The sequence below is a fragment of the Cherax quadricarinatus genome, chromosome 30 (genome assembly GCF_038502225.1).
Source record: "Cherax quadricarinatus isolate ZL_2023a chromosome 30, ASM3850222v1, whole genome shotgun sequence".
Lineage (NCBI taxonomy): Eukaryota > Metazoa > Arthropoda > Malacostraca > Decapoda > Parastacidae > Cherax > Cherax quadricarinatus.
The window spans coordinates 16769315-16794235 of NC_091321.1; the positions used below are offsets into that span (position 1 = coordinate 16769315).

The 24921-nt window shown below is 44.4% G+C and overlaps 1 protein-coding gene across 5 annotated transcripts in view; it reads right to left on the minus strand.

Moving 5' to 3' along the window:
* The window catches only part of LOC128705241 (uncharacterized), a 112470-nt gene that overhangs the window by 41490 nt on the left and 46059 nt on the right, over window positions 1-24921 (minus strand). For all 5 annotated transcript variants that reach the window (XM_070089962.1, XM_070089964.1, XM_070089961.1 and 2 more), the window contains 2 exons: window positions 24196-24296; window positions 20273-20490 (listed from right to left, as the gene is read on the minus strand). In XM_070089962.1, coding sequence (XP_069946063.1) covers window positions 20273-20490; window positions 24196-24296 — 319 coding nt within the window. The remainder of the gene's footprint in view (window positions 1-20272; window positions 20491-24195; window positions 24297-24921) is intronic.

The following is a 24921-nucleotide window of genomic DNA, read 5'->3' on the forward strand; positions in this document are numbered from 1 at the left end:
ACTTCATCCTGTTCCCTACTTGTATGTCTCATAACAATAAAAATGCTTTCAAATGAGCTGATGTAGGTAACAGCTCTTAGCTTGCCAATAAAGTTAGGAATCCTTAACCTGTAAATAGCTTGTCAATATGGCTAGGGATCCTTAACCTTGTCAAACCCTGTGTATAAAAAAAAAAAAAAAGAGAGAGAAAGAGAGAAAAAGAGAAAGAAAAAGTGAGAGAGAGAGAGAGAGAGAGAGTGTACTCACCTAGTTGTGGTTGCAGGGGTCGAGTCCTAGCTCCTGGCCCTGCCTCTTAACTGGTCGCTACTAGGTCACTCTCCCTGAACCGTGAGCTTTATCATACCTTTGCTTAAAGCTATGTATGGATCCTGCCTCCACTACATCGCTACCCAAACTATTCCACTTCCTGACTACTCTATGGCTGAAGAAATACTTCCTAACATCCCTGTGATTCATCTGTGTCTTCAACTTCCAACTGTCCCATCTCTGGAGCATCCTGTCTTTGTCCACCTTGTCAATTCCTCTCAGTATTTTGTATGTCGCTATCATGTCCCCAATCTCTCTCCTGTCCTCCAGTGTCATCAGGTAGATTTCCCTTAACCTCTCCTAGCAGGACATACCCCTTAGCTCTGGGACTAGTCTTGTTGCAAACCTTTGCACTTTCTCTAGTTTCTTTACGTGCTTGGCTAGGTGTGGGTTCCAAACTGGTGCCGCATACTCCAATATGGGCCTAACATACACGGTGTACAGGGTCCTGAACAATTCCTTATTAAGATGTCGGAATGCTGTTCTGAGGTTTGCTAGGCGCCCATGTGCTGCAGCAGTTATTTGGTTGATGTGCGCTTCAGGAGATGTGCCTGGTGTTATACTCACCCCAAGATCTTTTTCCTTGAGTTAGGTTTGTAGTCTCTGGCTCCCTAGACTGTACTCCGTCTGCGGTCTTCTTTGCCCTTCCCCAATCTTCATGACTTCGCACTTGGTGGGGTTGAACTCCAGGAGCCAACTGCTGGACCAGGTCTGCAGCCTGTCCAGATCCCTTTGTAGTTCTGCCTGGTCTTCGATCGAATGAATTCTTCTCATCAACTTCACGTCATCTGCAAACAGGGACACCTCGGAGTTTATTCCTTCCATCATGTCGTTCACAAATACCAGAAACAGCACTGGTCCTAGGACTGACCCCTGTGGGACCCCGATGGTCACAGGTGCCCACTTCGGACACCTCCGCCTTGTACTCACCTATTTGTGGTTGCAGGGGTCGAGTCACAGCTCCTGGCCCCGCCTCTTCGCTGATTGCTACTAGGTCCTCTCTCTCCCTGCCCCATGAGCTCTATCATACCTAGCCTTAAAACTATGTATGGTTCCCGCCTCCACAACGTCACTTTCTAGGCTATTCCACGGCCTGACTACTCTATGACTGAAGAAATACTTCCTAACATCCCTTTGATTCATCTGAGTCTTCAACTTCCAATTGTGACCTCTTGTGTCTGTGTCCCATCTCTGGAACATCCCGTCTTTGTCCACCTTGTCTATTCCGCGCAGTATTTTATATGTCGTTATCATGTCTCCCCTGACCCTCCTGTCCTCCAGTGTCGTCAGGCCGATTTCCCTCAACCTTTCTTCGTAGGACAATCCCCGTAGCTCTGGGACTAGTCTTGTTGCAAACCTTTGCACTTTCTCTAATTTCTTGACGTGCTTGACTAGGTGTGGATTCCAAACTGGTGCTGCATACTCCAGTATGGGCCTGACGTAGATGGTATACAGAGTCTTGAACGACTCCTTACTGAGGTATCGGAACGCTATCCGTAGGTTTGCCAGGCGCCCGTATGCTGCAGCAGTTATCTGATTGATGTGCGCCTCAGGAGATATGCTCGGTGTTATACTCACCCCCAGGTCTTTTTCCTTGAGTGAGGTTTGCAGTGTTTGGCCATCTAAACTATATTGTGTCTGCGGTCTTCTTTGCCCTTCCCCAATCTTCATGACTTTGCATTTGGCAGGGTTAAATTCAAGGAGCCAGTTGCTGGACCAGGCTTGTAGCCTGTCCAGGTCTCTTTGTAGTCCTGCCTGATCCTCATCCGATTTGATTCTTCTCATTAACTTCGCATCATCTGCAAACAAGGACACCTCTGAGTCTATCCCTTCCGTTATGTCATTCACATATACCAAGAACAGCACAGGTCCTAGGACTGACCCCTGTGGAACCCCGCTTGTCACAGGCGCCCACTCTGACACCTCGCCGCGTACCATGACTCGTTGTTGCCTCCCTGACAGGTATTCTCTGATCCATTGCAGTGCCTTTCCTGTTATGTGTGCCTGATCCTCTAGCTTTTGCAGTAACCTCTTGTGAGGAACTGTGTCGAAGGCCTTCTTGCAGTCCAAAAATATGCAGTCGATCCACCCCTCTCTCTCTTGTCTTACTTCTGTCACCTTGTCATAAAACTCTAGTAGGTTTGTGACACAGGATTTTCCTTCCCTGAAACCGTGCTGGTTGTCAATTATACACTTGTTTCTTTCCAGGTGCCCCACCACTCTCCTCCTGATGATCTTCTCCATGACCTTGCATACTATACACGTTAGTGATACAGGTCTGTAGTTTAGTGCCTCATGTCTGTCTCCCTTTTTAAAAATTGGGACTACATTTGCCATTTTCCATACCTCAGGGAGTTGCCCAGTTTCAAGTGATGTATTGAAGATCTTTGTTAATGGCTCACACAAAATCTCTGCTCCCTCTTTAAGGACCCATGGAGAGATGTTGTCTGGTCCCACCGCCTTTGAGGTGTCAAGTTCGCATAGCAGCTTCTTCACCTCCTCCTTGGTTATATGTACCTCATCCAGCACTTGCAGGTGTGCCCCCCTGTTCTGATTTCCTGGAGTCCTACTGGGTTCCACTGTAAATACCTCTTTAAATCTTGTGTTGAGCTCCTGACATACCTCTTGGTCGTTTCTTGTGAATTCCCCATCACCCTTCCTCAGTCTGATTACCTGGTCCTTGACTGTTGTTTTCCTCCTGATGTGGCTGTACAACAGCTTCGGGTCAGTCTTTACTTTTGATGCTATGTCATTTTCATATTGTCTCTGAGCCTCCTTTCTTATCTGTGCATATTCGTTTCTGGCTCTTCGGCTGATTTCTTTATTTTCCTGAGTTCTCTGTCTTCTGTACCTTTTCCATTCTCTAGTACACCTAGTTTTTGCCTCCCTACACCTTTGGGTGAACCAAGGACTCGTTCTGTTCTTCCCATTATTTCTGTTTCCCTTGGGAACAAACCTCTCCTCTGCCTCCTTGCATTTTGTTGCTACATAGTCCATCATTTCTTGTACTGGTTTTCCTGTCAGTTCCCTCTCCCACTGAATGTCTTGAAGGAAGTTCCTCATGCCTGAGTAATTCCCCCTTTTGTAGTTTGGTTTTTCCCAGCCTATTCCTGCTACTCTCTCCACTTGGAGCTCAACTATGTAGTCGAAGCACAGAACCACATGATCACTAGCTCCCAGAGGCCTTTCATACATGATACCCTCGATGTCCGAACTACTCATGGTGAATACAAGGTCCAGTCTTGCTGGTTCATCCTCTCCTCTCTCTCTGGTAGTGTCTCTAACATGTTGATGCATGAGGTTTTCCAGTACCACATCCATCATCTTGGCTCTCCATGTTTCGGGACCCCCATGGGGCTCCAGGTTTTCCCAGTCAATCTCCTTGTGATTGAAATCACCCATAACTAGTAACTTTGCTCCCCCCATGTGTGCTCTCCTGGCCACCTCGGCTAGTGTGTCGATCATTGCTCTGTTGCTCTCATCGTATTCTTCTCTTGGCCTCCTGCAGTTCTGTGGTGGGTTGTACATTACTGCAATTATCACCTTATGTCCCTCAGACTGAATTGTTTCTACTAAGTAGTCCCTTTTGCCCATGCCATCCATTCCTTCCATTTTCTCAAAATCCCACTGGTGTTTAATGAGCAGTGCAACTCCTCCTCCCCCTCTCCTCCCTCTGTCTTTCCTGAGGATTTGGTATCCGGATGGAAAGATTGAATCTGTTATAATTCTGGTGAGTTTTGTTTCTGTGAGTGCTATTATGTCTGGGGATGTCTCTTTGATTCTTTTGTGCCACTCCTCATACTTGTTTGTTATTCCATCTGCATTTGTATACCACACCTTCAACTTCTTTTCTAAGACTGTGGTCTGGGAGGTATATTGGGGTTGGGGAAGTGGGAGACCTGGTAAGGAACTATGGGTTGTTGCTGTAGGGGTGGAGTTTGTAATGTAGTGGGTGGGGGCATTGGATGTGGCATGGGTGTTTTGGTTTAGAGTGTTTGGTTGCACTGGGGTTGACCTGGTTGGGAGGCTTCTATAGGAAGTTGTGAGGGAGGCTGTATTTGATCTTCTTCCTTGGTCTGGGATCTCCTGTCTGTCTTCTCCATCCCCTCTCTTTCCTCCTTTCGCCTTTGTAACATCTCTCTCAGTTTCTGCCTTTCTTCTTGTGATCTGTCGCGGTCGAGATACACCTTCCTGTATGCCGGCATGTCCCTTAATCGTGCTTTCTCCTGCAGGATCCTGGTCCGAGTCGCTTCTGCCTTGAAGGTCACTTTCACTGGCCGGGTTCTTTTTTTTACAAACCCCCCTATTCTCCGAAAATTTTCCAGCTGGGTCATGTCGTCTTCTCCTATTGCTTTCATGATGCTTTCAATTGCTTTTTTTTCCCCTTGTTTTCTTGCTTCATATGTTTCCCCTTCAGCTTCCTGGAGCCCATACACAAAGACTGACCTCACCCTTTCATTCTCCCACTGCTTATCCCTGTGTATCGCCTCATTTAATTTGGTTTCCTGCACTGCAGCTGTCCTTTCTTCAGTTTCACTGGCTAATGTACTTGGGCTCATTGGCCTGTCATTTTCAATTCTCGGCTTTCCATGGGCTCTGTTGTTGTTTGTTAGGGCCTCCACATAAAGCTTAGCTCTTTCATTTACTACAGTCTCCTCTGATAGAGCCTCCCCATGCAGTTGTGCCCCTTCTTTCCCTACAGTCCCCTTATTTGTGGCTGAGGTAGCAGTCTCTGTTGTCAATCCCAAAATGTTCTTTAGTTCTTTAGGCTGTTTCAGATTTTTCAGTTCCTCTTCTAAACTCTGTATCCTAGCCTCTGCTGCTTTGATATGCAGCTCCCACTTCCTGCTTTCCATATCTATCCTCTCTTCCATTCTCATGCTAAGTTCTTCTAGTTTCTTTTCCCATTCATGATCTCTTTTTATGAGCTCTGCTGCCCAATCTTCCTTTGCAGCTTCCTCCTCCTGTCCCTTGGTTTTTCTTGTTGCTCTCTGACAACCCATTTTTGTTTTATCCTGATTGCCTCAGAGTGGGAAACCTATATAGTTCTGTATGTTAGGTTAGTAGTGTGTATGTCAGAGTGTGGGGGGGGGAGGTAGTGGAGGAACTGTGGCTATGTGGGAGAGGAGTGGGGAGGGGTTGGGAGGGTCTGGGTGAACGGGGGAGGGGTGGGTGAACGAGGGAGGGGAGGGATCAGGGGGAGAAGTGAGATGTCGGTGGTGAGGGGGGGGGAGTGTATGTGTGTGTGTGTGTGTGTGTGTGTGTAATTTTGTGTGGAATTATGTGTGGGTTTATTATGTACTGAAAGGTAGGTGGCTTGTGCGTTGTAGTGTAGTCTCAGTGGTCCTTTCTGCCCACAACTTCTTGTGACCTGACCCCCAACCTCCTGGGGCTTGACCGGCATGTACTTACAGTGTGTGTGTGTGTGTGTGTGTGTGTGTGTGTGTGTGTGGGGGGGGTAGGTATGCGGGGAGATACTGTTAATACATACCAGTAATTCTGGGTTATAAAAAGCGATAATTGCTACTAGGGTCTAAAGCTTCAATAAGTGTCTGCCCTTTGTGTGTGTGTGAGGGAGGGATGGTTATGGGGGGGGGTAGATCCGTTATACCTCTGTTCTGTCTTTCCTAGAAATGCTACACTCTTCGCTTATTGTCCTTTCTGGATTTAAGTATCAATTATTGCTGTTATTATCCAATTCCTTGTTCACGTTTAGAGAGGACTTCCTAGCTTCCTAAGTATTCTTACTACTAATAACTACTGTAATAGCTTGCAGGAGTGAGTGACCAGTATCTAACAGTGATGCAAGGCCAAGCCAAGCCTGGGACATGCAAACCACAATATAGGTGATACTTGCGCTGGCATCTGGCCAAGTTGCCAGATGCTGATGACGTAGTCGTCGTACGTAGCCTAAATCCCTATTTTGGAGATCCTTTATCTGTGATGATTATAACCACATGTGCTCATACATCCCTCGTTCCTCACGCGATTTCACTTTTCACTTATGATAGTATACACTTCATATTATATACACTTCACTTTATATGTATAATGGCACACAACTTGTCGTGACGTCACTGCTTCAGCAGGCCTACTGCTGCCTAGTAGACCAAAACGTTTGGGTAATTTTGGATAATGGATAATTTCAGGCTTTCTCACGACTTTTTCTAACTAATAACTTTAGTTATCACTCGTATTATTGTTCACTGACGATGTCACTACCACTGATTACTGTTAGCAGTTACTGCACCCTTATAAACACTAGGATTCTCGAAGCCTTGTGTGCCCACGTCTGCACCCACGGACCCACTCGGTGTGTGTGCGCTTGTGTGTGTGCGCTTGTGTGTGTGCGCTTGTGTGTGTGCTTGTGTGTGTGTGCTTGTGTGTGTGTGCTTGTGTGTGTGTGCTTGTGTGTGTGCGCTTGTGTGTGTGTGCTTGTGTGTGTGCTTGTGTGTGTGTGCGTGCTTGTGTGTGCGTGCTTGTGTGTGCGTGCTTGTGTGTGCGTGCTTTTGTGTGTGTGCTTGTGTGTGCGCTTGTGTGTGTGTGCTTGTGTGTGTGCTTGTGTGTGTGCACGCTTGTGTGTGCGCGCTTGTGTGCGTGCGCGTGTGTGCTTGTGCTTGTACTCGCCTATTTGTACTCACCTATTTGTGGTTGCAGGGGTCGAGTCTTAGCTCCTGGCCCCGCCTCTTCACCGGTTGCTACTGGGCCCTCTCTCTCCCCGCTCCATGAGCTTTATCAAACCTCGTCTTAAAACTGTGTATGGTTCCTGCCTCCACTACGTCATTTTCTAGGCTATTCCACTGCCTTACAACTCTGACTGAAGAAATACTTCCTAATATCTCTGACTCATTTGTGTCTTCAACTTCCAATTGTGGCCTCTTGTTTCTGTGTCCCCTCCCTGGAACATCCTGTCTTTGTCCACCTTGTCTATTCCACGCAGTATTTTATATGTCGTTATCATGTCTCCCCTGACCCTCCTGTCCTCCAGTGTCGTCAGGCCAATTTCCCTTAATCTTTCTTCATAGGACATTCCCCTTAGCTCTGGAACTAACCTTGTCACAAACCTTTGCACTTTCTCTAGTTTCTTGACGTGCTTTATCAAGTGCGGGTTCCAAACAGGTGCTGCATACTCCAGTATGGGCCTGACATACACGGTGTACAGTGTCTTGAACGATTCCTTACTAAGGTATCGGAATGCTGTTCTCAGGTTTGCCAGGCGCCCATATGCTGCAGCAGTTATCTGATTGATGTGTGCTTCCGGAGACATGCTCGGTGTTATACTCACCCCAAGATCTTTCCCCTTGAGTGAGGTTTGCAGTCTTTGGCCACCTAGCCTATACTCTGTCTGTGGTCTTCTGTGCTCTTCCCCTATCTTCATGACTTTGCATTTGGCAAGATTAAATTCGAGAAGCCATTTGCTGGACCAGGTGTCCAGTCTGTCCAGGTCTCTTTGAAGTCCTGCCTGGTCCTCACCAGATTTAATTCTCCTCATTAACTTCACATCTGCAAACAGGGACACTTCAGAGTCTAACCCTTCCATCATGTCGTTCACATATACCAAAAATAGCACTGGTCCTAGGACCGACCCCTGTGGGACCCCGCTCGTCACAGGTGCCCACTGTGATACATCATTACGTACCATGACTCGTTGTTGCCTCCCTGTCAGGTATTCTCTGATCCATTGCAGTGCCCTTCCTGTTATATGCACCTGATGCTCTAGCTTCTGCACTAATCTCTTGTGAGGAACTGTGTCAAAGGCCTTCTTGCAGTCCAAGAAGATGCAATCAACCCACCCCTCTCTCTCGTGTCTTACTTCTGTTATTTTATCATAAAACTCCAGAAGGTTTGTGACACAGGATTTGCCTTCTGTGAATCCGTGCTGGTTGGCATTTATACTCTTGTTCCGTTCCAGGTGCTCCACCACTCTCCTCCTGATAATCTTCTCCATAATTTTGCATACTATACACGTCAATGACACAGGCCTATAGTTTAGTGCCTCTTTTCTGTCTCCTTTTTTAAAAATGGGAACTACATTTGCCGTCTTCCATACCTCAGGTAGTTGCCCAGTTTCCAGGGACATGTTGAAGATTGTGGTAAGTGGCACGCACAACATATCTGCTCCCTCTCCAAGGACCCACGGGGAGATGTTGTCCGGTCCCATTGCCTTTGAGGTATCGATGTCCCTTATCTGTATGTATGTCGTCCAACACTTGTTGGTGTATTCCTTGCTGGTGTCCCCATCTGGTCTGTCCCCCCAGAGTCCTTCCTGTCTCTACTGTAAATACTTCCTTAAATCTCGTGTTGAGCTCCTCACATACCTCTTGATCGTTTCTTGAGAGTTCTCCACCTTCTTTCCTCAGCCTTATCACCTGGTCCTTGACTGTTGTCTTCCTCCTAATGTGGCTATACAGCAGTTTCGGGTCAGATTTGACTTTCGATGCTATGTCGTTTTCATACTGTCGCTGGGCCTCCCTCCTTATCTGTGCAAACTCGTTTCTGGCTCTTCTACTAATCTCCTTGTTTTCCTGGGTCCTATGCCTCCTGTACCTTTTCCATTCTCTGTTGCACTTAGTTTTTGCCTCCCTACACCTTCGGGTAAACCAAGGACTCGTTTTGGTCTTCCTATTATTTCTGTTTCCCTTGGGAACAAAACTTTCCTCTGCCTCTTGCACTTTGTTGCCACATATTCCATCATCTCGTTTACTGATTTTCCTACTATTTCTCTGTCACACTGAACCTCCTGCAGGAAGTTTCTCATAATTGTGTAGTCCCCCCTTTTATAGTTTGGCCTGTCCCCTTCAGTTCCTCTTACCTTCTCCACTTGTAACTCTACTATATAATCAAAACTCAGAACCACGTGATCGCTAGCTCCAAGGGGCCTCTCGTAAGTGATGTCCTCAATGTCTGAACTGCTCAGGGTGAACACAAGATCCAGTCTTGCTGGCTCATCCTCCCCTCTCTCTCTGGTTGTGTCCCTGACATGTTGATGCATGAGGTTTTCAAGTACCACATCCATCATCTTGGCTCATCATGTTTCGGGACCCCCATGTGGCTCCAGGTTTTCCCAGTCGATCTCCCTGTGGTTGAAATCGCCCATTACCAGTAACTTTGCTCTGCTCGAGTGAGCTCTTCTTGCCATCTCAGCCAGGGTGTCCACCATCACCCTGTTGTTTTCTTCGTACTCCTCTCTTGGCCTCCTGCAGTTCTGTGGTGGGTTATACATCACTCCAATGACTACTTTATGTTCTCCGGACTGAATTGTACCTACAATGTAGTCTCTTTCTCCAATCATGTCCATGCCTTCCATTTCCTCAAATCCCCATCGGTGTTTTATGAGCAGTGTGTTTAATCCTGGTTCGAACTGATTCTTCCTTGAAAGTTACTCTGACAGGCCGTATCCTTCCACTCGCAAACCACCCAATTCTCTGAAAATTTGTCACCTGGGTCATATCGCCCTCCCCTATTGTTTTCATGATGCCTTCAATCATTTTTTTTCTCCTCCTGTTTTATTTCTTCAAAGTTGTCCCCCTTGGCTTCTTGGAGCCCGTACACAAAAACTGACCTCGCCCTTTCCTCCTCCCACTGAGTCTCCATCTGCTTCCTCTGAGGCATTTTATTTCCTTCCATTGACATGTTCTTGCCTTCAGTCCCTGTCATATCTGAAACTTCTATTCTCAGTGAACTGTCTTTTCTGACCAGCTGTCCCTTGCTACTGCAGTTGGCTGTTAGAATCTCTGCATATAGCATACCTTCATTGTCTTCGGACCTGTCATTTGATCTTAGTGTGCTCATCGTCTTTTCCCTGGCCCCACATGGGTCTGATAGGGCCTTCGTGTACGGCATGTCTCCGTTGTTGCTTACCGTCCCCTTGTCTGCACCTGACTTTGAATTTCCTGATGTCATATCTGAATTGTCATTTGTCTCTCTAATCTGTTTCAGGCTTTGCAGTTTCTCTTCTAAGCACTGTATCCTAGCTTCTGCTGCTAAGACCTGTACTTCCCACTTCCTGCACTCTTCAGCTATCCGCTCCTCCATTTTCTTACCAAGCTTTACTATCTTCCTTCCCCACTCTTCCTCCCTTTTTTGGAGCTCTAACTCCCAGTATTTCCTCCCTGGTTCGTCTACCAGATCTCTGGTTTTCCGTCCTCTAAGGCCACCCATTTTTTTCTTTTTTTTTTTTTTTTATTACCACAGACAGAAGGCTAGAGGAGGGAGAGGGTGCGGGGGGGAGAGGAAAGGGTAGAAGAGGGAGAGAGAGGAGAGAGAAAGGGTAGAAAGAGGGAGAGAGAGGAGAGAGTATGGGGGTGAGGGATAAGACCAAGGGGGAGAGAGAGAAATGTGAGGGGGGGAGAGAAAGGGTAGAGAGAGGGAGAAAAAGGGAGAGGAGAGGGAGAGAAAGAGAGAAAGAGAGAGAGAGGGAGAAAGGAGGGCGAGGGAAAAGGCTATGAGAGAGAGAAATGGAGAGATGGAGAGAGAAGCCTATAGAGAGAGAGAAGGGTGAGAGATAGGGTTATGGGAGAGAGAGAGAGAGAGAGAGAGAGAGAGAGAGAGAGAGGAGGGCAAGGGAAAAGGCTATGAGAGAGAGAAATGGAGAGATGGAGAGAGAAGCCTATAGAGAGAGAGGAGGGTGAGAGATAGGGTTATGGGAGTGAGAGAGAGAGGGAGAGAGAGAGGAAGAGAGAGAGGAAGAGAGAGAGGAAGAGAGAGAGGAAGAGAGAGAGGAAGAGAGGAAGAGAGAGAGGAAGAGAGAGATGAAGAGTGAGAGGAAGAGAGAGAGGAAGAGAGAGAGGAAGAGAGAGAGGAAGAGAGAGAGGAAGAGAGAGAGGAAGAGCGAGAGGAAGAGAGAGAGGAAGAGAGAGAGGAAGAGAGAGAGGGAGAGAGAGAGAGAGAGAGAGAGAGAGAGAGAGAGAGAGAGAGAGAGAGAGAGAGAGAGAGAGAGACAGAGAGAGAGAGAGAGAGAGAGAGAGAGAGAGAGTAGGGAAAAGGCTATGAGAGAGAGAAACGCGAGGGAAGGAAAAGATAGGAGGGAGTGAAGGCAAGAGCGGGGAGGGGAAGGTCTGTGGGGGAGGGAAAGGTGTGTTGGGGGTGAGGGGACGTGGTCAAATTCCAAGGATCAGCTGTGTGTACTCACCTAGTTGTGGTTTCAGGGGTCGAGACTCAGCTCCTGGCCCCGAGTGTATGTGTGTGCACGCGTGTGTGTGTGTGTGTGAGCACGTCAGTTGTTTATATGTCCCAGAAATACAATTCACCTCTGTGTATCTGTAATACTAATAAGATACCATTAACACTGAGAGTAATTCTAATAATTATAATACAAGTGTGTGTTAACAAGTCATTCTTTCACCCAGTTATGTACTACCTTTTACTACATGTGTACCCAATACTTGCTTCTCAGATTGTACTGTCTTTGTGTCCTAAAACATTATCTCTCGAAACTGTTGTCAGGGCTGTAGTCCCATTAGCCACAACTTAATCCTCCTGCCTATTCCTTGCTCCTACAAATTTTATCTTCCTACTACTGCTAGGTGTTGTATGATAATCGCTCTGGAGCAGGTGTGTGCATGTGTGTGTGTGCATGTGTGTGTGCATGTGTGTGTGCATTGTGTGCATGTGTGTGTGCATGTGTGTGTGCATGTGTGTGTGCATGTGTGTGTGCATGTGTGTGTGCATGTGTGTGTGCATGTGTGTGTGCATTTGTGTGTGCATGTGTGTGCATGTGTGTGTGCATGTGTGTGTGCATGTGTGTGCATGTGTGTGCGTGCGTGTGTGCGCGCGCACGCGCGTGTATGTGTGTGCATGTGTATGCCTGTGTGTGTGCACGCATGTGCGTGCACGCGTGGGTGTGTGTGCGTGTGGGTGTGTGCGTGCGTAGGTGTGTACTCACCTAATTGTACTCACCTAATTGTGGTTGCAGGGGTCGAGACTCAGCTCCTGGCCCCGCCTCTTCACTGATCGCTACTGGATCCTCTCTCTCTCTGCTTCCTGAGCTTTGTCATACCTCTTCTTAAAACTATGTATGATTCCTGCCTCCACTACTTCACTTGCTAGGCTATTCCACTTGCTGACAACTCTATGACTGAAGAAATACTTCCTAACGTCCCTGTGACTCGTCTGAGTCTTCAGATTCCAGTTGTGACCCCTTGTCCCTGTGTCCCCTCTCTGGAACATCCTATCTCTGTCCACCTTGTCTATTCCCCACAGTATCTTGTATGTCGTTATCATGTCTCCCCTGACCCTTCTGTCCTCCAGTGTCGTCAGTCTGATTTCCCTTAACCTTTCCTCGTACGACATTCCCTCGAGCTCTGGGACTAGCCTTGTTGCAAACCTTTGTACTTTCTCTAACTTCTTGACGTGCTTGACCAGGTGTGGGTTCCAGACTGGTGCTGCATACTCCAGTATGGGCCTAACATACACAGTGTACAGTGTCTTGAACGATTCCTTATTAAGGTATCGGAACGCTATTCTCAGGTTTGCCAGGCGCCCGTATGCTGCAGCGGTTATTTGGTTGATGTGTGCCTCCGGTGATGTGCTCGGTGTTATGGTCACCCCAAGGTCTTTCTCCCTGAGTGAGGTCTGTAGTCTTTGTCCACCTAGCCTATACTCTATCTGCGGTCTTCTTTGCCCCTCCCCAATCTTCATGACTTTGCATTTGGCTGGATTGAATTCGAGAAGCCAGTTGCTGGACCACATGTCCAGCCTGTCCAGGTCTCTTTGCAGTCCTGCCTCATCTTCGTCCGATTTAATTCTTCTCATCAACTTCACGTCATCTGCGAACAGGGACACTTCAGAGTCTATTCCTTCCATCATGTCGTTCACATATATCAAAAATAGCACTGGTCCTAGAACTGACCCCTGTGGGACCCCGCTCGTAACAGGCGCCCACTGTACTCACCTAGTTGTACTCACCTAGTTGAGGTTGCGGGGGTCGAGTCCGAGCTCCTGGCCCCGCCTCTTCACTGATCGCTACTAGGTCACTCTCCCTGAGCCGTGAGCTTTATCATACCTCTGCTTAAAGCTATGTATGGATCCTGCCTCCACTACATCGCTTCCCAAACTATTCCACTTACTGACTACTCTGTGGCTGAAGAAATACTTCCTAACATCCCTGTGATTCATCTGTGTCTTCAGCTTCCAACTGTGTCCCCTTGTTACTGTGTCCAATCTCTGGAACATCCTGTCTTTGTCCACCTTGTCAATTCCTCTCAGTATTTTGTATGTCATTATCATGTCCCCCCTATCTCTCCTGTCCTCCAGTGTCGTCAGGTTGATTTCCCTTAACCTCTCCTCGTAGGACATACCTCTTAGCTCTGGGACTAGTCTTGTTGCAAACCTTTGCACTTTCTCTAGTTTCTTTACGTGCTTGGCTAGGTGTGGGTTCCAAACTGGTGCCGCATACTCCAATATGGGCCTAACGTATACGGTGTACAGGGTCCTGAACGATTCCTTATTAAGATGTCGGAATGCTGTTCTGAGGTTTGCTAGGCGCCCATATGCTGCAGCAGTTATTTGGTTGATGTGCGCTTCAGGAGATGTGCCTGGTGTTATACTCACCCCAAGATCTTTTTCCTTGAGTGAGGTTTGTAGTCTCTGACCCCCTAGACTGTACTCCGTCTGCGGCCTTCTTTGCCCTTCCCCAATCTTCATGACTTTGCACTTGGTGGGATTGAACTCCAGGAGCCAATTGCTGGACCAGGTCTGCAGCCTGTCCAGATCCCTTTGTAGTTCTGCCTGGTCTTCGATCGAGTGTATTCTTCTCATCAACTTCACGTCATCTGCAAACAGGGACACCTCAGAGTCTATTCCTTCCGTCATGTCGTTCACAAATACCAGAAACAGCACTGGTCCTAGGACTGACCCCTGCGGGACCCCGCTGGTCACAGGTGCCCACTCTGACACCTCGCCACGTACCATGACTCGCTGCTGTCTTCCTGACAAGTATTCCCTGATCCATTGTAGTGCCTTCCCTGTTATCCCTGCTTGGTCCTCCAGTTTTTGCACCAATCTCTTGTGTGGAACTGTGTCAAACGCCTTCTTGCAGTCCAAGAAAATGCAATCCACCCACCCCTCTCTCTCTTGTCTTACTGCTGTCACCATGTCATAGAACTCCAGTAGGTTTGTGACACAGGATTTCCCGTCCCTGAAACCATGCTGGCTGCTGTTGATGAGATCATTCCTTTCTAGGTGTTCCACCACTCTTCTCCTGATAATCTTCTCCATGATTTTGCATACTATACATGTCAGTGACACTGGTCTGTAGTTTAATGCTTCATGTCTGTCTCCTTTTTTAAAGATTGGGACTACATTTGCTGTCTTCCATGCCTCAGGCAATCTCCCTGTTTCGATAGATGTATTGAATATTGTTGTTAGGGGTACACATAGCGCCTCTGCTCTGCTCTGTGCGCGTGTGGGTGTGCGCGCGCGTGTGGGTGTGTGCACGTGTGGGTGTGCGCGAGTGTGGGTGCGCGCACGTGTGGGTGCGCGCACGTGTGGGTGCGCGCACGTGTGGGTGCGCGCACGTGTGGGTGTGCGCGCATGTGGGTGTGCGTGCGTGTGGGTGTGCGTGCGTGTGGGTGTGCGCACGTGTGGGTGTGCACGCGTGGGTGTGCGCGCATGTGGGTGTGCGCGCGTGTGCGCATGCTAAATTTAAGTGTCTTAATTAGGCTAAGGAACTGATGATTTTCATCAGAAAGAGCTTTGAGGGCTGAAGGAAATTATGGGGGCTGGTAGCCCTCTTAAACACTGCCACTGGTTAAGTCCATATTTTAAGCAACTCATCCCTGTAAACTTTTAGTATTATATTAACTAGCATTAAGTCTAGTCTAAGTCTGTTAGATAAATGGACACAGATGCAACCAGTGTGACATTTTACTGTGGCCATATTCCACTCTCCAGGAGCTTTGTCAAGCTGAAACAGCTTGACAAAGCCATAACGGATAACATTCTGTTGGTAATTCTACCATTATTACTAGTCTAAGTCTGTCTGAAATGCTGCCCATTCTATGAGAAATTCAAATTATTGCTGTGTTTATGTATAATATTTTGAAAATAAATTTTGTTTGTTCATTAATTTTACATCTGCAAACAGGGATACAGCTGACTACCTCTTCTGATATGTCATTCATATATACAAAGGCAGAAACTACTGGTCCTAATAAGGATCCTTGAGGAATCCCACTTGTTACACCTTCCCATTCTGACTTTTCCTCTTGGACAATCACTCTGTCTCCTTCCTATAAGAGCTTCTTTGTTCCACTGTAGTGCATGCCTTGTTATTCCTACCTTCTACTTAAGATTTTGTTCCAGTCTCTTTTAACAATCCAAGAATATGCCACACTTCTATTATTTTGTCACAGAACTCCAGAAGGTTTATGAGACTAGATTAGCTCTAAAACCTGTGTTTGTTATTGTTTAGGAAACCATTTCTTGCTGGTACCCATTGGTGTACTTTGTCTCTTTGAGAGACTGATGTTACCCTTGTTTCCACACGTTATTTCTCGTAAGCTCTCCTCCTTCAGTCCTATTACCTAGTCTTTTACTGCCACCTTTCTTCTGATGTGATGTTAACAGTTTTGGGTTACACTTTACTTTTGCTCCTATGTCACTCCCAAACTGCATATTCATTTCCGGCTCTTCCGTTCACTTCTATTTTCTTCTGTCACTTACTTTCTATAGTTTCCATGGTCTTTTTCTTCCTCTCTGCATCTTTGGTTAAATCACAGGCTCTCTTTTTCTTAACATTTCCTCTCCTCCTGGGTATGAAGTTCTCTAGCCTCACAAACACTCTGTTTTCTCTTAAAATAAGACCTCAGAAGGATAAGAATGGGAAGATATGGTCAGAGCTATAATTATTTTTACCTCGGGAGTGGCCACCACCACTTGTCACATAATGACATTTTATTCATTCTAGAGTATAGATCAAGTTTCTATGTTATTATGTTATTTATATTGTTTATAATGTCATATTAGATCAATTTTGATAGATAAATAAGCCGTAGAGTTGATATTAGCATTATACTGAAGTATTTTCTCCTGCCTCCTGAGAGCCAGGAATTCCACTGGAATGGATTAATGGCATTTCAGTTAATTTCAACGAGGAAAATTGATTTGATATACAAGCATATTGAGCTACGCGCTGGGTCATGGAACAAATTAAACTCCTAAGTCAAGGTACCACTGTACATTGTTTTCAGGCATTATCTCATTCCTTTTGAGTTTTTCCTTCTGGAATCTGGCTTTTCTTTTTCCCCCTACACTGCTGTTCTTCCTTCATATTCTATAAGGTATTCAAAATTCAGTACTATATGGTCAGTAGTATCCATAGACCTCTTATATTCTATAACACCTATATCAGATGCACTTATGGTAAATACCAGATCCAGTCTTGCTGGCTTATCCCCTTAAAACCAAAGTTTCATTAACAACAAATTCAGAAATCCAAGAACTATACCTCATGAATCGACAGATTTGTTTTTTTAACGAGCTGGCTGTCTCCCACCAAGGCAGGGCGACCCAAAAAAGAGAAACACCATCATTCACACTATGACTATCTTGCCAGAGGGTCGCAGATACAACATTTAGCTGTCACTCTAAACAGCAAATACTATTCCAAACCCCTCGTTTAGAGTGCAGGCATTGTGCTTCCCACCTCCAGGTTAATTAAATCAAAAGATGTCTCTAGTATATCACATTCATTGGTCAGAAATATGAAGAGAAAAAAAATGAGAAAAAAGAGGTACAGTACTAAAAAAAAAAAAAAAAAAAGGCCTGTGAACATCTCATCCTCATATCTGACAGACAGGGATGTAAGCCACAGCACTGTGTCTTCCTTTGCAGATGACACCCGAATTTGCACGACAGTGTCCTCCATTGAAGACACTGCATGACTCTAGGCGGACATCAACCAAATCTTTAAATGGGTCACAGAAAACAATATGAAGTTCAATGATGAGAAATTTCAATTTCTCCGATATGGAAAATGTGAGGAAATTATAACTATTAGATTATAAAACAAGTTCCAACCACACAATAGAGTGAAAAACTAATGTAAAAGACCTGGGAGAGATCACGTCAGAGGATCTCACCTTCAAAGACCATAACGGTGAATCAATCACATCTGCTAGAAAAATGACAGGATGGACAATGAGAAAACCCACTTGGAAAGTGGTCATTTCTATTTGAAATAATGTATGATGTTACTATAATGTGACCTAGGAGAAGGAAAAAGAAACACATAATAGAATGACTAGATGATAAGAGAGGAAAACACAATCCTTGAGGGCAGTATTTTCGAGAAACTAAATGGGATATAATATTAAAAGGCACATATGAGTAATTTATACAAAAAGACTTGTAACATTTATAAAACTGTAATTAAGCAGTTATTCCCAAAAAGTGGGTATAAGAATGTTAAAGAATGATTTAGTGAAAGGTGCTGGAGAGAGAAAAAATAATGAAAAGACTGAACCAATATTATTTTTTTTTTTTTAACACACCAGCCATCTCCCACCAAGGCAGGATGGCCCAAAAAAGAAGAAATACCTTCATCACCATTCACTCCATCAATCCTTCAGAGTGCAGGCACTGTACTTCCCACCTCCAGGACTCCAAGTCCAGATAACCAGTTTCCCTGAATCCCTTCATAATTGTTTTTTTTTGCTAACACTCCAACAGCATGTCAAGTCATAAAAACCACTTGCCTCCACTCACTATTATATAACCCACTCACATACACTTGCTGGATGTGTAAGTCCCTCGCACACAAAACCTCCTTCATTCCCTCCCTCCAACCTTTCCAAGGATAACCCCTACCTCACCTTCCCTACACTACAAATTTATACACCTTCCAACTCATCTTATTTTTTTCCACCCTCTCAACAACTCCGCTTCAGCCATCTGGATAATACTTTAAGTAATCCCACATCTCCTCCTAATCTCCAAGTTACGAATTGTTTGAATAATATTCACACCACATATTGCCCTCAGACACGATAGCTCCACTGCCTCCAGCTTCCCCTTTGCTGTAACATTCACAACCCATGCTTCACATCCATATAAGAGCACTGGCATCACAATACTCTCATACACTACCCTATTTGCCTCCAAGGATAATATTCTGTCTCTACAGGTGCCTCAATGCACCACTCACCTTTTTCTCCTCATCAATTCTATGGTTCACCTTTTCACGTCAAGAATTAAAAACCATTTGTCTCCATTCACTCCTATCAAACACGCTCACGCATGCCTGCTGGAAGTCCAAGCCCCTCGCACACAAAACCTCCTTTACCCCCTCCCTCCAACCTTTCCTAGGCCAACCCCTACCCCGCCTTCCTTCCACTACAGACTGATACACTCTTGAAGTCACTCTGTTTCGCTCCATTCTCTCTACATGTCCGAAGGGTTGTTGAGGTGGTTCGGACATGTAGAGAGAATGGAGTGAAACAGAGTGACTTCAAGAGTGTATCAGTCTGTAGTGGAAGGAAGGCGGGGTAGGGGTCGGCCTAGGAAAGGTTGGAGGGAGGGGGTAAAGGAGGTTTTGTGTGCGAGGGGCTTGGACTTCCAGCAGGCATGCGTGAGCGTGTTTGATAGAGTGAATGGAGACAAATGGTTTTTAATACTTGACGTGCTGTTGGAGTGTGAGCAAAGTAACATTTATGAAGGGGTTCAGGGAAACCGGCAGGCCGGACTTGAGTCCTGGAGATGGGAAGTACAGTGCCTGCACTCTGAAGGAGGGGTGTTAATGTTGCAGTTTAAAAACTGTAGTGTAAAGCACCCTTCTGGCAAGACAGTGATGGAATGAATGATGGTGAAAGTTTTTCTTTTTCGGGCCACCCTGCCTTGGTGGGAATCGGCCAATGTGATAATAATAAAAAAAAAATAATAATAAAACCTTTTCACAGACCTATCTGCTGACAAGTCCACCCCAAAAAATCTCTGAACACATTCATTTCCTCCATACTCCCTCCCTCCAATCTGATATCCAATCGTTCATTGCCTAAGTTTTTTGTTACCCTCACCACTGTGCTCTTCCCTATGTTCACTTTTAATTTCCTTCTTTTACATACCCTTCCAAATTCATCCACCAACTTTAGCAACTCTTCCAAAAGCAGTGTCATCAGCAAAAAGCAACTGTGAGAACTCTCACTTTGTGTTAGATTCTTTATCTTCCAATCCCACACCTCTCCCCAACACCCCTGCATTCACTTCTCTTACAACCCCATAACCCACAATAACAACAGAAGTGTACTTCACACAATACAATTGAGACTTGTAAATACTTTTACAGCTTCTATCTGATAGGATAAAGTTGATGGTTAACAATTAAGGAAAGAAGATTAAAAGTCACAATCCCACAGCTGGAACAATTCACAAATAACCACCTAGAGGCACCTGCAGATGACATTTTAGTCTAGACTATCATTATGTTACAAATGACTAAGAAATAGTAGAGAAGACAAGTAGACAGGTCAGAAAGCAGGAGAGGGAAGAAGATAATAGTAGTAGTAACTTGATAATGGTCCAGGATGGTCCAAAACATTGTCTAAAGTTTCCTTTCTAGGTTTAGGTTATTTGAGTTATGGAAAGAAAATGTACGACTGACAAGGACAGCTCTCGAACACATTTACTATAAAGCTAAAGAATTCAAACATTTGCTACAATTTCTTTTCCTATCTCTTATACAAAAAGCCCAATTTATACGAAACAGCACAATGACATGAAGTGTAACTAGGAATTTACTAGTCCACTATTCAACAAATATTCCAGGATTTGAGAACTGGTATTATACCGAGTTTTTTTGATATGTAGTCTTTAAAAATACTTTTCATCAGTCTGAAAATTTATTCTTTTTCTTTATTAAATGGTATGTGAAATAATTTTAATTAGCTTTTCACTCGAGTAGACCAGCTCACCAATAACAAATTCGGGGAACTAAGTTTGCTATTATAGTTACATAAATATATGTACTAACCTTCTTTGAAGCCATCAGTGATGCAGGGTTATCTTTAAGAGACTGTTGAACAGCAGCAGTTGAGGAAACACCTGAAGCTGACCTAGAGCCAGGACTGTTTCTCACACTACTAGGAACACTGATGCTCTGACTGCTCCCTCCTGTGCTGCTATTGCCCCCCTCCCCATCTATTTCACTGTCTTGGCCCAGCTTGGCACGGATGATCTCCTCCATCTCACCTGTAGCAAGCACTTGTGTCTAATGACAAGTTGAAAGGATAAACATAATACTGCAATCATTATTTTACTCTAAATACATTTTTTTCTTGAAGGATGAAGTTAACCATAGAATTGATGAAGGAAAAAAGATGAGTGGTGCTTTGAGGTATCTTTTTTTTTTTTTTTTTTTTTTAACAAGTCGGCCATCTCCCACCGAGGCAGGGTGACCCAAAAAGAAAGAAAAAATCCCCAAAAAGAAAATACTTTCATCATCATTCAACACTTTCACCTCACTCACACATAATCACTGTTTTTGCAGAGGTGCTCAGAACACAACAGTTTAGAAGCATATACGTATAAAGATACACAACATACCCCTCCAAACTGCTAATATCCCGAACCCCTCCTTTAGAGTGCAGGCATTGTACTTCCCATTTCCAGGACTCAAGTCCGGCTATATAAAAATAACCAGTTTCCCTGAATCCCTTCACTAAATATTACCCTGCTCACACTCCAACAGATCGTCAGGTCCCAAATACCATTCATCTCCATTCACTCCTATCGAACACGCTCATGCAAGCCTGCTGGAAGTCCAAGCCCCTCACCCACAAAACCTCCCTTACCCCTTCCTTCCAACCTTTTCGAGGATGACCCCTACCCAGCCTTCCTTCTCCTACAGATTTAAATGCTCTCCATGTCAGTCTACTTTGATCCATTCTCTCTAAATGACCAAACCACCTCAACAACCCCTCTTCAGCCCTCTGACTAATACTTTTATTAACTCCACACCTTCTCCTAATTTCCACACTCCGAATTTTCTGCATAATATTTACACCACACATTGCCCTTAGACAGGACATCTCCACTGCCTCCAACCGCCTCCTCGCTGCTGCATTCACAACCCAAGCTTCACAGCCATATAAAAGTGTTGGTACTACTATACTTTCATACATTCCCTTCTTTGCCTCCATAGATAACGTTTTTTGACTCCACATATATCTGTGAAGACAAAAAAAGTTATCCATGGAAGCAAAGAAAGATATGTATGAGAGTATAATGGTACCAACACTCTTACACGAGTGTGAAGCATAGGTTGTAAATGCTGCAGCAAGGAGGAGGCTGGGGGCAATGGAGATGCCCTGTCTAAGGGCAATGTGTGGTGTAAATATTATGCAGAGAATTTGTGGTGTGAAAATTAGGAGGAGGTGGGGAGTTACTAAAAGTATTAGTCAGAGGGCTGAAGAGGGGCTGTTGAGGTGGTTTGGTCATTTAAGAGAGAATGGAACAAAGTAGAATGACTTGGAAAGCATGTAAACATGTAGTGGAAGGAAGGCAGGGTAGGGGTCATCCTAGGAAAGGTTGGAGCGAGGGCGTAAAGGAGGTTTTGTGTGCGAGGGGCTTGGACTTCCAGCAAGTGTGCATGAGCATGTTAGATAAAAGTGAATGGAGATGAATGGTTTCTGGGACCTGATGAGCTATTGGAATGTGAGCAGGGTAATACTTTGTGAAGGAATTCAGGGGAACCGGTTAGCCGGACTTGAGTCCTGGAGATGGGAAGTACAATGCCTGCACTTTAAAGGAGGGGTTTGAGATACTGGCTGTTTGGAGTGACATCTAAACTGCCGTATCTGAGCATCTCTGCAAAGACAGTGATTATGTATGAATGATGGTGAAAGTGTTGAATGATGAAAGTTTTATCTTTCTTTTTTGGGCCACCCAGCTCAGTGGGAAATGGCTGACATGTTACAAAAAAAAAAATCTTGGCTTGCAAAAGATTGAAAAGTGAAACAGATAGAGAAAACCCAATACGTAATAAAAATTTGGTAGCAGATGTGCAGATTAGAGAATTACTTTATCAACATACCAAAAAAAACTACAGATGAGGCTCTCATTTAAAAGAACCCTTAATTGACAGTAGCTAAGTTGCTTTTATGTGATACATTAAGATGTAAGGTGTCACACTTTGTCCAAGCTTTTACATGGGTCACCTTATAGAGGACTGTACCTACCTATACACAACTTACTGCAGTGAAAGAAAGTACAGAGCTCTCATGGGGGCACCCAGTTCAACCAGTTTCTCCATTGCTGAATTATCACCTTCAATCATAAGCTTGGTCATGGCCCTGTTTGCTGCCTCAGCAATTATCCCCATGACATTTATCACTGTTTTACTTACTGTGGCTAAAGCATAAAAACCACAATATAATGACTGGGGCAAACCCACAAATTGGAAATAAAAACTGGACAGCATTTTGATCCACTCTGAATTTAATAATTGTTCACGATAGACCAAAACATCATCAATTTTAACTTTAGGGTTTATGAATATTTCTTGTGTCATACTCCAGCCAGGGTTTTCTGGCATTTGGTGGTGGGCTGTATAGAGCAGTCACAAACACATAAGACCTAGGGGATTCCATGGCTCCGTAGTCTGCAAAATCCTTACTCCATTTCAAAAATCCAATTCTTCCCAGTTTGTAGTGCCATGTCCCTTTCTCTTCTTTTCCCATCTTTCTGACTATATAGAAGTTCATGAGGAAAATTACAAAAGTTAACTGTGCCTCAGTAACTGTCATAAGATGTGGGCATCTCTCTTGTACTCCGTCATTTAGCTCACTAATCTTGTTTGACATCCTGTCACTATGTGTACAATAAATACGTTACTCTCATGTGTGTCTTCATGACCAGTGGATGACTGCTTGTAGGAAGTGGTGTGCAGAATAGATAGGATGAATGGTGAAAGGAATAAGGAAATAAATATTCCATTGCCTGGGGTTTGGGGTAGAGGGTGTGATATGGAGGGTTAGGATGGAAGAGAGAAATGGAAGCAGTGAAGTAACTAGGTTGGTTTGGATTTATGTGATTGGGCAGTAGGGAAGGGAAGACGAATAGCAGTATGCATGAGAGGAAGTGTGGGGGATGTAGAGAAAAGGTGGCAATCTGAGAATGGGGAAGGGTTGAAAGTGGCAAAAGAGCAGAGATACTGACATGGAAGGATGCAGTGAAGGGTAGAGAGAAATAATGGACTGTGTGAAACAATATTATTATTATTATTATTATTATTATTACATTCATGTGTGAGCACTAAACTCACAGGGGCCATACAGTGCCTGGGAAAATAGGTGGCAATCAGTTTCAATCCAAGGAAGGGGAGGTCAAGTCCTTGGATCAAGAGCTCCTCACTAGACCAGCATCAAAGTTCTCCCCTTGGGGAGACATGATTCATATTTTATTCATGAAAAAAAAATTTTATATATTATTTTATGCATAGTGTAAGGTAGCTCTGCATTTTTTCATGCTTACTGAATAATCAAAGCAAATCTTTTAAAAAGTAGTCTTCCACATCTAAAAATAAAAAAATGGCTGAATATGTGTAAGAGGAAGAATACAGGCAGACCCACCAAACCTTAAGGAGATTTCACAAAATTTGTGTGTGTTGCATTCTTCCTGTCCTGGGATAATCTTTAAATTATTCATACTGTAATTCACTTAACTAAATTTACGCATAATAAGTATAAGTCTGAACTATGATTTAAGCCACGAGTGCCATGGATTGGCCAAATATTAAATGCATTCAAATATCATACTGCCAATAATAGTGATGAAAGAATACACACTGAGAAAAAGGCTTTTATTGCGACAATGTTCATAGCTCTACAAATAGTGAAATGTCATCCCATTAAAAGCTGATTCTGCAATGTCTTTTTTTAATTAAATGTTACATACCCATGAGATCAATACTTTGTGGAGAAGGTGTGCTGAGGCTGTCAGTAGAACTGGGAGATATTATCCCACTACCCGTCTCTATCAGCTCATATTTGCGAGTTCTGGCAAGTGTCAAAATACAATTATTACAGATTCTGATCACAGGTATACAGAATATGTTCAGAGAGCTGAGATATTATCTCCACTATATCAAACAGCTGTCCAAGAAGCTATGAGATATATCACTCCCTTACTCCAACTATACAGGGAACTACAAGATATCTCACTACCCCATTTCAACCAACTATCTGGGGAGCTGAAAGATATTATTTTACTCTCTACCTCAACCAACTATTCGGATAACTGTTAAGATATTATCTCAGTCCTTATATCAACCACAAACATAAAAGTAATTGAGCATCTTCTATTTCAGTAACTATTCTGTTAGGTAAATGGACAAGTGAAACTAATGCAACATTTTATTGTGGCAAGATTTCACTCTCCAGGAGCCCTGTCAAGCCTGGAGAACAAAATATTGCCACAATAAAATGTCACATTAGTTGCACTTGTGTCCTTTTACCTAACATATTATCAGTAATTTTACCAACATTATTACAATACCTATTCTATTTTGACATTCAGCAGTCTTTGCAAGCAGGAATTGATTAAAGACCCACATATTCCATTCACTCTCATAGATACTGAGGATAAGATTTATACCCAATGTTTACAGAATGTTTAGCTAAT